General features: G+C 37.1%; 1 protein-coding gene across 1 annotated transcript in view; it reads right to left on the bottom strand.

Annotated features, from left to right (window-relative positions):
• Positions 1 to 16,753, bottom strand: part of SLC25A12 (solute carrier family 25 member 12) — a 45,090-nt gene extending 28,337 nt beyond the window's left edge. The window contains exons 1-4 of the mRNA XM_005484055.4: positions 16,649 to 16,753; positions 16,110 to 16,163; positions 12,275 to 12,417; positions 7,548 to 7,663 (exon numbers count right to left, since the gene is read on the bottom strand). Of these exons, the coding sequence (XP_005484112.3) occupies positions 7,548 to 7,663; positions 12,275 to 12,417; positions 16,110 to 16,163; positions 16,649 to 16,660 (325 nt within the window). The 5' untranslated portion in view covers positions 16,661 to 16,753. The remainder of the gene's footprint in view (positions 1 to 7,547; positions 7,664 to 12,274; positions 12,418 to 16,109; positions 16,164 to 16,648) is intronic.
• Between the last annotated feature and the right edge of the window lie 59 nt (positions 16,754 to 16,812).

Raw genomic sequence — 16,812 nt, 5'->3', positions numbered from 1 at the left:
GGCAGACTATGGCTAGTGATTAACCCTTACATATAGGTCAAACACAAGAGTCAAAACCTTGCAGTTTAAACCAGCTTCCACTGCAAGGTAGGCTAAAGGACTTGTTAGTCAACAAGAAACCTAAAAAAACTTGTTCTGACCATTTCTAACTGTCTACTCATACCTACTCACCAGTATCAATGTGCAAGGCGAGGGTTAAGAAAAAAAGAAAGCAAGCACTAAATAGATAGTGCTAAATTATTTTATTTTGCCATAGTTCCTTTGAAAATTCTGTTTGCAGTAGATTTATCCATCACAGTTGTAGATCAAGGAATCAAGGTATGCACATTTAAATTCCCCACTTACCACTAATTCACTGCAGCTTCTGGCCAAGCTAGAGTCTCCATGTACTACAAACACAAACAGGTCAGTGCAGCTCATTATGGAGCCTGAAAAATGGCAATGAACCGTGAACAGAGCAGAAGACAGGCAGGCTTCACTGGCTCTATTGGCTCGGCTACCAAAGCACAAACACGGTGTTAAGTGGCTGCTACTTACATGGATGTAAACCTGACTGCTAACTCACACCGAGCTCCCCCACTGGAAACTTAGAAAAGAACATGCTGATGCAGCCAGAAAACTTAAATCTTATTTTCACTTGTTTCCGATAATTGCTTCTCTTAACCTTAGAGAAAGGTAAAAAAAGCCTCATTTTTTCCTTTAAAAATTTTATTTTCTTATTCATCTATGTTCACTGAAACAGATTTTTCACTTGTTTCTAGTGAGACTTAAGCCCCTGGTGTTTTCACAACTCTCAAGCATTTAACTGTATAGTACTTAAAAAAACAAGAATCAATTTCCTACACTCAATGTTTTTCTTCATAAAAACATTTACAACTACTCATCGAAATATCTGAAGTCAAGACTCATCAGCATATAAAAATAATAGTTAAATGAATTAATAAATTTAAATCTAATACTTGAGTGTATTGATACTTGATGGATTCCAGAAATGGCTAACTAGCTTTAATAAACAGCTTGCTGTTAATAAACTAGCTTGCTGCCTCTCTGAAAACTGATGTGCCTTACCCATTTCTCTTTTCCAGGCAATCTCTCACACTCAGTATATTCTGCTTTCATTTCAATAGTCTGGGTCTGAGGATATGCTCTGGTATATAATGCTTAATTATTTCCATGTTGGCTTGGTTTATGAAACACTTGGGGTACAGAGGCAAAACTGTGCACTTGTTCTGAAAAACCACTGAGCCACAGAATGGTTTAAAATGGAATGAACCTTAAAGATCTGGTTGCAGCCCCTCTGACACAGGCAGGGCCACCTTCCACTAGACCAGGTTGCTCAGAACTCCATCCAACCAGACCCTGAGCACCTCCAGGGACGGGGCACCCACAACTTCTCTAGGAAACCTGTGCCAGTGCCTCACCACCCCCACTGCAAAGTAACTGACCCAGTCAAACCCATGGAAACGTTAAATACCATTTACCAAAGCCACCTGAGATTCTCCAACACTTCCTGTTAGGTGCTAAAACTTACTATGTCTACCCAAGAGCAGGGGTGCTTTCTTCACTTAAAACTTATCAACAATACCTTTATAATCCAATTCTGCTGACTCCTCTTTTACATTCATGGAAATAGCCATCACCACAGCTAACACCTTGTGTGATGAGAAGCAGCAAACAGTCAATCACACTGCAGAAGTTATACGCAATGTGATCATCACCTACACTTTCACCACTCTGAATTATCAACAAATGCCCAATTTTTGATTTTTTTTTTTTTTTCACAGTAGAAGCAATGCCCTGACAACAAAGAAAACAGGTAACATTAATGTACAGATGCTGGCTTTGCTGTTTTTTTTTTTTTCATTTTCCTCAGTCAAAACGTAGTAATGCTTCTAAATTAAGATAAACTACAAGTGTTTCAAATTTCCAACGGAGCTATTCTGCAGGGGGCAAACAGCAAATTATTTTTCAAGCCTTTCATTTTAGTAGGACATTTTACAGAACGCATTCATTGTCCCTGTCAATACATGTTGCTCATTTACTAATGTCTTCTACTCTTTGCTCACCTTTCTGTAGTGGAATTCTTTCCTACTGAGCTGATAACTTTATTTCCAGGCTTACAGTAATGCATTTTCCTCTCAGATAGGCATACAAGTCAGCAGCCTGATGACATACTCAACTTACCATCAGCCCCAGGAACAATAAACCTACGACTCTAGTGTACTAGTACATTACCTCCAAGGCGACACACATTCTCACAAGATTGCTTCAGAATTTCCCCACCCAATCATTTTAAACAAATTATAGATGCTTGGAGCAGCTATCTGCAGGCAGCACACACATGACTGGCTCAACTTCCATCAAACACTGTTACCTATCAGGCTCAGAAAAACAGTACAGAACCCCAAAGATCCCAGGCAATAATCAATTTCATATAAGGAAGAAGAATACTTTAAATTATAAACACTATGCGGTCTCGTTGGTGGCCCATTGTGGGGATGAGCTCCATACTCCCAGTAAACCTTGCAGCAGTACCTATTATTTATTTTGACTTATCAGCTCCCCAAGAAGCAGAGTGGAAAGCTCATACAATTCTAGTGCCATCAACCTGTTAACAGAGTTTGCCATTCCCTCATACCGGTGATAAAAAGCAATCACACTTCTTAGGGACAAAATAATATAAAAGTGTTAAGTTTTAAGCAGCAGTAAATATGGTAAAGATTTGTTGTTTAACAGGGTTGTTTTGGGTTTCCTTAGATATGTCTACTCAGTAATCTATTGTCCAATTTGTGCATATTTCATGCCTGATGTACATAATAAATTTTAACATTTATATGTTGCTGTTCACTATTTCTGCTATCAGCATATTTTCACTTTGAAGAATAAAGGAGCCACAGTTCAGGGCAGAAAGACTTTTTGTAGCACCTGATGCAGGAGCAGCTTATTAAAGTAATCCAAAGGTAATACAATAATTAACGTGAAAAAGCTTAAGTAGAAATAGTTACATTTTATTTCTACTCTTATTTTAAAAGGATTACTGATTCCATTGAAAGATGAATGACAGCCATAATAAAAAGCTGTCAATATATAAGATCTTAAAATTAAGTTCTCCTTTTCTGTTTCCACTTGTTAACCATGGTTTTGAAAAAATTAGTAGTAGTAGCAGTAAGAGGGGTTCCCATTCTGCATTGCTCACAAGCATTCAAAACTGTAGTTTAAGCCTGAAAAAAAATCATACAACACGAAACAAAAGGAAAAACAAAGTCCTAACAGTGATGTTTCCAACATTATCTGCATGTGTTAAGCAAAAGACACTTTGAAAACTAGTAGAACTAGTAGTTAGTTAGAGGCAACTAACAGGCAACTTACTAACTAGTAGAACAGGAGGCCAAAAAAAAAATAGCAGCTCTGGTTTATAGTACTTGATGAAAACATGGATTTTTCCATCATATCCTCGTGTCTGTAGTCATGTCATCATGAGTATTTTTCTGTTTATTTTAAAATGTATTTACCGTCTTTATGGTTGCCAGTAATATTTTTGAAAGCAGAACTTTTAAGTTTAAATCCAAATACTAGCATTTTCACCCCAGCTGTCCTTTAAGAACTGGAGTACTAGAAGTGATCCCTGGTCCCTGAGAAATAATACCCATAGAAATAATGCAAAGCACAAACAGGTATTCAACTCCTTTCTCTTGCTCATCTTCCAGTGTTCTCAAACTCTGTGTCCTGATTAAGGGAAACCTGAACTTTCTCAGATTAAAACTTGTCTAAATAACAGACCGGGCAAAACTTCAGTATCCCTGTATACTCAAATTCTGAAACTATTAAATGCTGGTTATTATTTCAGTTCACCAATACTGCACTATTTTCACATAGTTGCATTATGAGGCATCTGGTTGCCTTCCTCCCCCAGTGCCTTTGGAGAAGATGCTGTTATACTTGGCAAAATATTTGTAATTAGATTTTGAGTGCAGGATGTTTTTAAAAGGCTTAAATACAGTTCCATAAATATTTTCCAATTATCTCCAAAATAATTCTGAATACATAAGACTCGCAAACACATTTTAGCTCTACCCTTCTATCCATTCCAGTATGTGTATTTAACTGAAAAAGCATCTCCAAAACTCTCCAGTTTATCAGAGAATGGCTTTCTTTGTGGTGACTCTACAAGGAAGAACAGCTGGAAAATGCCTTGAACTTGTATATTCCAATTAAAAGTGATGCAGTCCAGATCACTGTATGGTGTGCCAGAGAGATAAACTACAAAGAATCCTTTTACTTTCAGTTACACAACTTATTTTTCAGAGAATTTTGGCAGATAATCACAGACTTCACCTTTTAAACACAGTAAAGATTATCTGCTTCAAAACCAGAAAAAAACAAATAGCTTGAGCAGATTTAACATTCAGGTTTGCTTTAAACTGAATTCAGGTCAGAAGATCTGAACAGAATAGAAATAAAAATAATATTCCTTACTACAATAGTATTAATTTTATGGAGTGTTTTTGAATATTTCACTCATGTTAAGTAGCACAGTCAATACATGCCATAATCAAAGGAGCAAAGCGCTTGTCAGTCTTCTGTGACTGCAGACAGCAACCTGAAAAAAATCGCTTGTCTTCATCAGCTTTAGCTGTTAGCATTTAATTATTTTATGGATAATGCAGCATTGTAAGGGCTCAGCAGCAACACATTTTGCATAAAATATTCACCTAGGAAGCATGAAATTGTAGGAGCACTTGGTTAGAAATACATGCTTTTTCTCTATTTCTCCATGATTAAAAAGTTGTTTAAACTACACTGTCACTTGTATCAATGGGTTACTAAAACAGTCATTTTACTGCTTTTTATTCACCAAGCTGACAGCAAGTCCAGTGTAGCTGAAACACACAGAGAGTACTGAGCATGCTGTGCAGTTTGCTCGGGGGAAGCAGGTCCGGTTTCATGTCCTTGCACTGGACCTAGTTAACAAATGTTGCACAATACCAACTACACATTTATGGCAGCCACTCATACAGGATTTCTGGATGTCCAAAGCTCCTGGAAAAGTGTCCCAAAGCAGTAAGAAAACAGTAGATGACATTAAAGTGATAGAAGGCTTCATGTTTCAACACATGACATGGCAGACAAAGACACTGATTAACTCAGCATAAAAGTATTTCTACAAAATAGCTTCTAAAGTCTTCTTCTAAGACAGTTCTTCTGTGACACAATTAATAGTTTAATCACTGGAGAGCTGGAAGCTAAGTATTTTGAGAGACAAGTAGCAGACTGAGGCTCAAGAGGACTGTAAAATGCTGAAGTGCTTGAGAATGGTTCAAAATCATGTCAGTAAATAAATCCTACACAGAAGCGAACCCAACTGGAGCAGCTTGCTTCCGAAAACAGAGACAGCTCTAAAATTCAACAAGCACACTTAACTTCTCCCAGATCACTGAAAATTTGAGTAGATGAGAGTATTTTCTGAGAACATGTTATCTCACACAAGGCCAATGCTCGTTCTAGTAACTAGACCGAGCCAAGTTGATTCTGTCCCTTGCTTTGGATGCACAATGCAGAAAAAGCTCAGCAAATCCATGCTGCTTCTGGCAAGACTTAATGGTTTGAGACAGCTTTGGCATCAATGCAATCACATCCACAAAGCATTTCATCTGAGCTAGAAAGTCTTGACTTGTGTCATAACCAACTCATTTTACCTGCAGACTGGGTACCTTACACAGCCTATGAACGACTTGATTTGTCTGAGAGTGAGTCTCACACCAATTACTGGCTGAACCTACTTCATTTCAATATATTTCAAATAATTTATTAAAACCTTCAACTTTAAAATTTATGTTTCTATAGTGTCCTGTTTTTACATGAAACTAAACTCTGTGCCTTTATGTTTAGGTGGTATGAAAATGAAAGGGTGCAGGTCTCATCTATAAAACTGCCATAAGGCTGACTTGGAAACTGACCGCAGGGTTACCATAGTCTGAAGATGTCACAGACCATCATTCACATTTTTCACAGCTGCATTAATATGTACGATACAAGTATGAAGTAAAAGTACGTAGCCCACGTTACAAGCAAAGACAAAAAAGAAGCAGTAAATGTGAGAACTGCAGCATAAAAAATATGTCATCTTACCATATGTCATCTTGCTAACACAATGTTAAATATAGTAATAATTGCAGTATAACTAATTTTGTAAAAAACATCCAAGAAACCAATAGTAAATTTAAAATTCCCTCAAGAATTTTCCTTTCAAGATTTATCAGCCTTACAAAAAAAAAATCAGAAAGGAAGATAAAGTAAATTGGTGGTTTTTTCTGTTTTACAATTTCTCGTTTGTGTTTTCTTTCAGACTTCAATTATATAAAAATATCAATTCTCAGTCTAACTGAGGAATTTGCATACCATCTGAAATAGCTTATGCTCAATTATAGAATCAGATATTTCAAGTGTTCTCATGAGAGCTACCATGTTCAAACCCCCATTTTGTAAGATTATTAAATAAACCATCGTTAACATGGTCACACTGATTGTAGTAGTTTGTCCAATTCCTAATGACTGCATTTACAGACTTCACCTTTATTTAAATTCTAAAACATTTTCTTTTCAAGATGTGAATCCAAACTGCTTAGTATCTGACTCTTCAGCTAATGATGTAATTTAACAGGCACCATAAGTCAAACAATTTGTTTCCATAAATGACCTTTGCTTTTTTTTCCCAACAAGGTACAGCAATTTTCATAATAATGAAATAGTACAAACAGCAAGTGGTTACAAATCCAAACATAGTTTGCATTTTCTTTATTGAGTGCTTTATTCTTTTGGATAGAAATAACATTTAATTCTCATTCCATTTTATTAAAATTCTTACCATTGATTTATCTAATTTTCATAAACACGAAGTTTTAAAAATAAAGCCTAGTCCTCCTTAAACTGCAATGTTAATAACAGCTATTTAGCAATATCACAAAGCAGAATAGTCAGCTTCAAGACTTTGATCTAATTACTAACTTAAGTGATTAGGTAACAAAACCAAAGGCCAAATTTTCTTCCTAATTTTGCAAACATATAGTCAAGTTGCAAGTTACACTCAACATTAAAGTAAGATTTGCTCCTCAAGAAAAGGAACAGGAAATCAAATAATTAGACCTCCTTAACTTCTATATTGAGCTCTTACTGTGTGAAATGACAATTATTCAGAAACACGTGAAGATCCAGAACATATCTTAAAACTCCCTCATGGCTGAAGTAGTTTCAAGTCCAGGACACAGAATTTTACTTAGGACGACACTGAACATCACTGTATTTATTTACTACTTCAGGAAAATGAAAAATCTTGATTCAAGAAGACAGAGAAAAACATATTTTGTCTCTGTGTACTTCTTAGGCTAGAACTGAGAGAGGAAAAAAAAGTTCTACTCATGCAGAATCTTAGAAAAACAGTAGAGTACTGCACAAAATGCATTTCTATGCACCTGTGCTCATGAACCACTATTATGATAGACACTATTATAATCAGATTCTTAAAACTGTTTTTCTTTAGGTATTCTTACCAAATGTTACTTCTCCATTGCCATTCCTGTCAAATAACTGAAAAGCAACAATGAATATTGCATCTGGAGTACACAAAACAGATTCAAATGCCAAAAATTCTTGGAAGGAAATTAACCTAGAAAGGAAAACAGAAAAGTTATAAAGATTTTTTAATTGTTCATAATACCAATGATAATTTACATTTGATACAGTGTAATCCAAATAAAAATTTAAATAAATTAAAGAAAGATAATTAACACTCTAGAGACTGAAAAGTATGTTATATTTAAGCAGTTAGCATTATGCAACTTCCTCTATGAAGCCAGTGAATTCTCCTGGAACACCTACAAGTTATTACTATTTAATTATAAATGTAACCAGTGCCTGAAAATTAAGACATAAAAGCACTACAAAAATCCTAACAACATGAAATTTACAGGTCTGTCATTCTAATGCTACATATGTATTTCCACTGAGAAAAGATACTGTAATGCAAGTACAGGAATACACTATAAAACATTCATTTTCTTAAAACAAAACATAACATTCATAAAAAACAAATAGGATGAGAAAAAATTACACTTTACTATGCACATGGGAAAAAAAATACACTCCAAAAATAACATGAACCACAAGTCATGAACTCAGGGCCAAACATAAATCATCTGGGCTCAAGGACAGCCAGCACAAGGCAGGGAAGGATCTGAGTGTCACAGCAGCTCACAGGATTCAGAGCTGTGTGTGCAGAACAGTCCCTGTGCACAACCCAGGCTGCACACGTAAACCCAGGCCCTTGTGGTCACCACAGACAAACTCAGACTGAATGCACGCACAGATTTCTTACTAGGATAACTTTTCTAGAGGAACTCTGCTTATTCTGACTAACGCAAAAAACCCCCTTCAGAAGGCATCCTAATGCTGCATGTATGACCTGCTGCAGAAAAATAAACATGAAGCTAAGCACAGATAAAGGATAATGCTGGCACAAGAAAATATGGGATAAATGACAGGATATTTCAGCATGAAATAATCAATGGAAGTAAGAATTTCAATTACATCTTATATATTTAACAAAAAATTTCCTATATATCAGTAAATGCTGTTAAAGCTGAGAATATCACTGTTTCCTACAAATTTTCCTAGAAAATGTATATAATTGATCTCAACTTAGTACTCATCATATGAGATCATCAGCTCATAGTGATTACTTCAAACACTACTGGCTTACTGCTAAAGAGACAAGTACAAAGTCTGCTCCCCACAGGAAAAAAAAAGAGAAGAAAAATCACAATATTCACACTATTCATTACTATATCTAGTCTTTCTCTAAGTACACATGAAGCAGAATTGAGATACTTTAAAAAGGCTAAATATGTCAACACTCTTGTATATATGCACAGTACACGAAAGACAGAAAGAATACAAAATTATCATATTTACCACATTTTAGCCAGAAAAATCAGAGATATGAGAATGGCTCTTCCCATGCAAAGTCAATTTCATCCAAAGGATGATCTTGATAAATAAAGGGTTAGTATCAAAGAAACAAATGTTCCTTTAAAATAATTGTAAATACTATCATTTCAAAATATATCTCACATACATGCATAAAGTTGACATACAAATTAACTCTTAACCAGGAAGCTTTGTAACTGACAAAATCAGGTGCTGATCTCTGTAGAATGCACAGCCTGAACCTGAAAGAAGACATCTTCAGCAGTCTCACTGTAACAGTGCCTACAGCAAGAGGAGACAGAACCTTCCATTTCCATCGCACACATTCAACCTGCAATGCCCAGAGCAGGGACAGCCTCTGATCCTCCTCCAGCCACCAGGGCAGAGACAACGGGAGCTGCACTGAACAGCGTGATGGAGCTTCCCACCCCATCACCACTCAAGCATTATCCAGTGAACCCACTGCATTACAGACTCCATAACAATATCAAATCACTCACCTTTCGTTTTATCTGTAACATTTAAAAAAAAAACTTTTCCTCTGAGTTCTTCTGTACTTCTACCCTTCAAAAGCACACAAAGTAATAACCCTTGTGTGTGCAATTCTTCTCTTTCCTTTTTTCTACAAGTCTTTCCTAATTTTTCCCCATTCAACACAGCTTTTTAGACATTATGTACAGCTCTGTTGTGACTCTTCATTAGGTGAAATATCAACATTATCTTGGGGACTTCATTTACAAACACATTTCCAGATTTAAGAATGATATACTGATAAAAACAGTATCCAGAAACAAGCAGTTAAAATGAAGAACTGTGAATTACTACTGTGAAATTTTGTAGGTCTGAAGAAGGATCAAAATATTTTAACTGGTTTTAGCACATATATATGTGTAAGTATATTCTTCAGAGAGGGTATTTATCCTATCCTAAAACCAGTGCCTGCAGTCTGGAGATACAGGAGTGCTTTTAGCATCAGTGAAATCCTATTGTGCTAAATAGATAACAGGCAAGTTTAAAGCAAATTCTAATTTAGAGGATGTCACATAAATTTCTAAGAACATGCACTTGTAACAATGAGGAATAAACATTTTGGAAATGAACAGTCAGCTGTTTTAAGAACTACCTTAATGAGCTCCACTAAAGCAAACCAGTCTTGTACAGCAGTAATAGGAGAAAGCAATAGTGCTCTGGAACAGTTAAGTAAGGATCAAGCTACCATGAGAAAAAAAGTAAAACAACTTTTTTTTAAACGCATGCCTACAGAGAGCCAGTTCCAAAATGTGTTGTTTCTGTAAAGTGCCAAACTTAAACCTAAAAGAAATAAAAAAATATTAACAATGGAAGCAACCACCATCAACACTCTTGAGTATTTCTTTCAAGGGCAAGCAAGGCTAAGAGAACATGATAGCAGATATAGGAATGAAATTTTGTCACAGAACCCAAAGCTTCTCAATGACTTCCTGCATGACAGTGGGCTGTCATTTAATGTAAAAGTATATATACAGAACAGGACTACACCTATGTCCTTGGACTTCATAAAGTCAGTCCTCAGAAAGATGCAATGCATGCCAGAATTCAGTTTAAGACTACAATAGCTATTCATGCTATTAAAGTCTGGATTTCGATCTATTATAGCTCATTACAAATGAAAGAATGTGAATGTAAAAAAATCCTGATGTTGATAACGGGGCTCTAACAAACTCTTCACATGAAATATAGGTTGAATATAGATTAAAACCTTTAGAAAAAAAGTTTCAGACAGATAAAAATTTGACACTTTGAACTATATAGCAGTGCAAAGTAAAAATCCCACTCTTCCCATAAAGAAGGTGGCAAAGCACACTTACCCATACTTGATTATCTCACTTCAAATACTACCCAGATTTTTTTTTAAAGCAATAAACAAAAACAACAAAAAAATCTTATTTACAGGGAAAGTAACAAAAAGCAATATCTAAAAGTTCTGTTCTAGCATTAAAACAAACTGATTTCCTACCGTAAGAAAAACCCTAAAAGACATTTTCTGAAGAGCTGCACACCACAAAAGATAACCAACAGCTTTCAGAGAAACAATATGCTAAGCATGTTGGTTTACTTTATCAATTAAACTATTTTGAACAGATACATACAAAATTACCTTTCATGCCATAATAAAACAAGAAACTGAAGCCATATATTGGAAACAGAGACAGGTTACTAACATTTATCTAATATATGTATAATCAAATACATTATCAAAGTGCTGCAGCCCTATGAAAAGAAAAATCATGAAGTGTTACATCAAACAGGAAATCCTATTTTTGTCATTTAGGGTAAGAAGTATTCAGCACATACAATTTCATTTCCATTGCACAGATACTGTGCAAGCTGCTCAGGATACTAAGCAAACTAATAAAACATTCTATAGCAGAACACATGAAAACAAAATTTAAGTAACCAAGGAAGTGAAAGAGCTTTCAATTTAAAATAAGTTTACAAATGTATTGTCTACTATTTTAATGGCATTTTCTTCTCAACAAAATAACCATTCACTTCTGCATTCCTGGCCTCTTCTCTGATCCATCTTAACCTTCTCACTTTACGTTAACAATGTCTGGGCCTCCTACTACAGTCCAAGGCCAAAACCAGAATATACACAGCAAAAGAAAAGGTTCCTTGGAAGACAAATGAGTTAGAGGGCACTACCTCAGCAGAGCAGGCATTTTGTACAGTGGTTTCAGGGAACTGTCTAAAAGCAAGGAGGAGCATCTGTAAGCAGAGTTGGAAAAACTTTATGTGGTGTGACCTGATCTCCATTAGGCAAATGATCTTAGATCTTTCATCAAGTCACTAGTGTCTCTTTTCTAATAGTCAGCCTTTTAAAAAGACTTCAGTGGTTGGATTTGAATTGCACACTACAGAAATAAGAAAGCTCTTCCATATTTTTGTGTTTAATTACAGGTACTGAAGACTCTGCACAGTACCTGATGATGGATGTGGACATATAGAAAAGAACTCTTCTAAGACAACCATACTACACTTACCTTACCTGTTGTTCAACTTCCTCAGCTCTTGCAGAATTTAACAAAATATATCAAAATAAATCTCAGCTTAAAAAAATCCATGTTAAACACTGTAATTTTTTTCTCAGTTTTCACAAATTTATAATCTATTGTACTTGCGAAAAAGTCTTCTCATTTAAGTAAGTATAAAGTGTAATAAAATCAATAATGTATTTTAGAAGATTAAGTTATCAAACTCACGTATTCAACACTTAAAAATGCAAGTTTCAAACGGAAAGCAAAATTCTCACCCATCCTTAGTTTGATCTGCCACTCCAGCCAACAGCTGCACTGTTTTGGGATTGTGATGTGGATCTGTATGAAGTCCTAGGTATTTCTGCACAAAATCCTCTGGGGTCATGTAATGCTCCCCATCTTTCTCAACACTTGCATACTAGAGTAAAAATAAAAAACCAAAGCCACACAAACAAAAATTAATCCATTTAGATGCTTATTATTTGTGAACCAGTATCTTCTAATTAAAAAAAAAATACATATTTCAGAAACTGTCAAGTAATTGTGAAAACTCACATAAATTGCAACCATGGTAAAGCATTCCATTTGCAGCTACACTGAAAACACAGCACATAATTTCTAGTAGCAGATATCTTCTGAATAATTGCTCCTGATATTTACTATATTTTGGAAAACATAAATTATTCATTTTCTCTTTTTGTGAGAAATAAATGTTCAGATTCATTTTTATCCTGAAAGTAATGTTTTTAAGGAAAAATTCACAGACAGAGTCAGTGATTGCTTCAGCATCTCATGAATCTCTTCCACAATATCAGCCCCTCACATCACCTCATCACCTTTTACTACTCCACCCTATAGCTGTGATGATAGCTGTTTGCAAGACAGCATTGTAAACCACATTACAGAATCTAAGGAGAATTAAAATAGAGTATTTCCACTAAAACAGGAACACAAAGCAGTGGACAGGAATGCCCTAATTGAGCACTGCTGCCAATATGACAGCACAAGGAAACTGTGGCTTCCTTGAATCAACTCTGAAAGGTTCTCTTCTCAGCCATCCACACAAGTGACTGAAAAACACCTTATGAAGCACAATTCTGCTGCAAGGTATGAAATCCAAAGAAAATGTTCTGTTTGAAGGCCCATCAGACATGCAGAGTATGGAGCATATCTTCAAGAAGTCAGCTGACAGTAGAGTGCATATCGAAGACAGTCACAATCTAAACACCATCTTTTTTTCTCCAGACACCAACTTCTCTGAGTTTATCATGAATAATAATTTATAATCATGCTTTCCACAATAAAAACTGTTTGGGGGAAGTTTTGTTAAAAAATATTGAGACAAAAATATTTAACTGACAGATACATTGAACTCCATATGAGAAGGTCATGGCATTTTGGAAGAGTTTGGCAGAAAGTCAATAAATTAAGGCCTGACAAAGTGGCTAAGCATGGAAATACATCAGTCCTATGTTTGCACCATATAACTTACATCAAGAATCTTTTAGCCCGAAAAAGGCCATTTTAAATTGTAGCTTAATGTGAGTATAACACATAACATACCAATTAAATCTTTGTTCTTCTCAGTCTTGAACTCTGCTAGTTTGTAACACAAACTTCTTAGTATACATTTATAGATTGCCTCAGGTAAGCACTTGATGAAGTGCTTTTAAAACATCCTCACATAAGACAAACATACAAACCCCCTACTCTAGTTCACAAGCTGGTGTTATGTAGCACCACACTTTCAGAAACAATGTTTTGGAAATTTCTTTTTCGTTTCCTTCTCCACCTTGCTTGAACAGGTTACACTTGAATTCAACAGGCAGGGAATAATTCAACAATATTTTACAAAGGCTGACTTGTTTAAGAAAAATAAGGAAGGTTCGCTAAGAAATCTGATAACTGCTTTTTCACCCAACTCTTTCATCCTTCTGTGATAATTTGTTAGCAAATTTCTTCTTTTACACTTGTTACTGAAGTCTTTGGCTAGCAAACACCTAAGAGGTAACTTATTTGACGGTGCACAGACATGAAATTTCAATGCCTGCATTTCATAGTTACAGGATTAAGAGAAATGACAAATCTTTTAAATGCAAATCAACCTTTATCTTTTTAATGGCTTAAAACAGTTAGAAGAAGCAGACAGCACAATCCAGAAGTTCTGAAGAGAAGGGTACAAGGTAAACTGCACGGCAGAGGGCACATTCCACATTAGAAGACATGCATGAGCAGAAGGAAATTTAATCACTCTCTATGATTAAGGTGGATGGTGAGGAGGCCTAGAGCTCACATCTTCCCTTCTAACCATTTCCAAGGGAGGCCAAATTTAGGAAGGAATGCACGACCTTTAGCTGAAGTTCACAGAAGAGCCCAGCACTCCCAGCAAGGAGCACAACGTATCTGACCCCTAAACACTTGCAATATTTCATAACAAGACCTTCCACAACTTAGTCTTGAAAAGAATTATTCTCTTTTATTTTAAAGCCTGCAACTAAGTTCAATTTCTAAGCATCAAAGAAGCCCACAATTTCAAACTCAACAATGCAGAAGAAATACAAACTCTTTTTTCTAAGCTTCTTTTTTACTGCAAAATCTCAGATACTCAAAGATAGGGAGGAGTGCTTAATATTTTTCATTCCTCAGACTATCAAACAAACCACAACTTCATTTGCATGTTTCTTTGAAGAAAACAACACAGACATGGGGAAGAGCAAAAAGCCATTTTTTAAGCATACTGTCTGCTTTTCAGGTCAATAAAACATGTACTGTCAGGAAGAAAATTTCAACAGCCAGTGGTACAACGTTCTTCCTCTCTGCTGTTGTCTGTATGACCACTATCAAGAACTTCAATTGCTTATTTCCAGAAGCAAGAACTTCTAGTGACTGGATGTCAAGAATCATAAAGACTGCACATTTACAACTGAATAATGTTTTGACACCTCATTTCACTTTTCTTCATTCAAATGTGCAAAAGCATTTTGCGAAAAGTTGGAAAAAGATGTTCTAGAATCACATTTTTATACTCTATTAATATATATTTTTTGGTGCTAGTTTTTTTAACATACTCTAGTGTAATCTTTATCTACAAAAGCTGAATGCCATGTCAATCAAAAATGAGCCTGTGTTGGAGTATCTTTTACTAGAAACTAAATGTTGAGCTTCCACAGTTTGATGTCAGCACTCTAAGTGTTTGCACTCCAGCAATGTCACAGTGTAATCCAGTATGCAGAAGAAAAGGCCACCAAAATTATGGCTGGGATATAACTCCTCTCTCAGGCAAAAAGCTCTCTCTACTTATCATATATAGAAATTGCTAGATGGTATAGTAGAACCAGAAGATATATATAAATAGTTAAATAACAGACTTCATTATTTACAGTATTAGCTCTAATTTTATACTCCTACATTTTTAAATAGAGAAAAGCTTAATGAATATACTGTGTAACACTTAAAATTAGGGGGAAAAACATATTTTAGTACTTTTGAAATATCGGTAGTCCTATTATGGACCGAAAAGACACTTCTTGTTCTTTTTATTATTCCATACGACTGATTCAAACCTTCTCAATAAAGTTTTAGGATTGACTGGATTTTCCTTTCTGATCATGCTTTACTGAAACTAAGAGAGTGGAGAAACTTTCATACTATTATTTATATGTGCTAATTCTAAGGCCCTGCAAGGGATAATATTACAAAATATATAAATCTTGAGAAATCAATTTTAAGTTCTAAAAACATTGCCAGTGGTCCAACCATTTGTATGAACACTTATAAACCCCAAAGACAAAGCATACAGTCATGGAAGAGGAATTGTTTTGGATTCTGCAAAGGTGTATTTAAAAAAACCCCAGTACTTCTTTATAATTATTTGCTTTGTAGAAAATTAGAAAATAGTTCAGGAACTTATTTAATATTATAATTTGAAAATGTGTAACTTTGTGCCAGCAGCAGTTTCTCCTCAATGCCAGACACCCCTGTCAACACACTAAGCCCACAAAGTGAACTTCTAAGTGTCCCACCAGCACGACATGAGTTTGATGCCATGGCAAACTGATGAAATGGCAAAACACCGAAGTCTGACACTCAAACAACATTAGATCTTTTTACCTGCAAAAAAATATTTCGTAGTTCAGCAGGATCCGCTCTTTTGGTTGAATGCACCTGTAAACACAAGCAAATAAATGCTTCGCTTAGCCGGGCTGCTGTCAGAGCGCAGATAAACCGGGCGCGCCGGCCACGGGCGGCAACCCGGGGTCCCTGTCAGACCCACAGGCCCAGGCTGAGCCATGCCCGCGCTGCCGCTGGACGGCACAGGGCTCCGCGCCGGTGACAGCTCCCCGCGCCGGGTTGCCTGCGAGCGGGGCGGCGCCCCGGCCCCACAGAACGAGCACCACCGCCACCAACGCCCCGGGGACCCCGGCCCGCGCCCCTCGGGGCACTTCGGCAGGCGGAGGCAGCGCGGGCTGCGCTGCCGCTCCTCTGGGGCCGCCCCGCCATCGCCGCCCCCGCGGCGCCGTTCCCCGGCCCCCGCGGCAATCACGCAGCACCGGCGGCAGCGGCCGCCTCCTCCCGCCGCCCGCCTGCCCCCGGCCCCGCAGGGATCCGCCCGGCTCCTCCTGCCACCAGCGGCGGAGCGGGAGAGTCACCTTGACCGCCATGCTGCGCCCGCCGAGGAGGAGGAGCCAGCCCGCCGCCCGCCGCGCCGCCGCAGCAGCCGCCGCCTCAGCGCAGCGCTGTGGGCGAGCGCCCTGCCCTGCCCCGCCCCGTACTGTCCCGCCCCGCCGCGTGCCCAGGCGGAGGCCGCACGGTG

Source organism: Zonotrichia albicollis, chromosome 10, assembly GCF_047830755.1.
Source record: "Zonotrichia albicollis isolate bZonAlb1 chromosome 10, bZonAlb1.hap1, whole genome shotgun sequence".
Taxonomy (NCBI): Eukaryota; Metazoa; Chordata; class Aves; order Passeriformes; family Passerellidae; genus Zonotrichia; species Zonotrichia albicollis.
The sequence above is the reverse complement of the archived record's forward strand: the minus strand, read 5'-3'. Positions and strand labels throughout refer to the sequence as shown.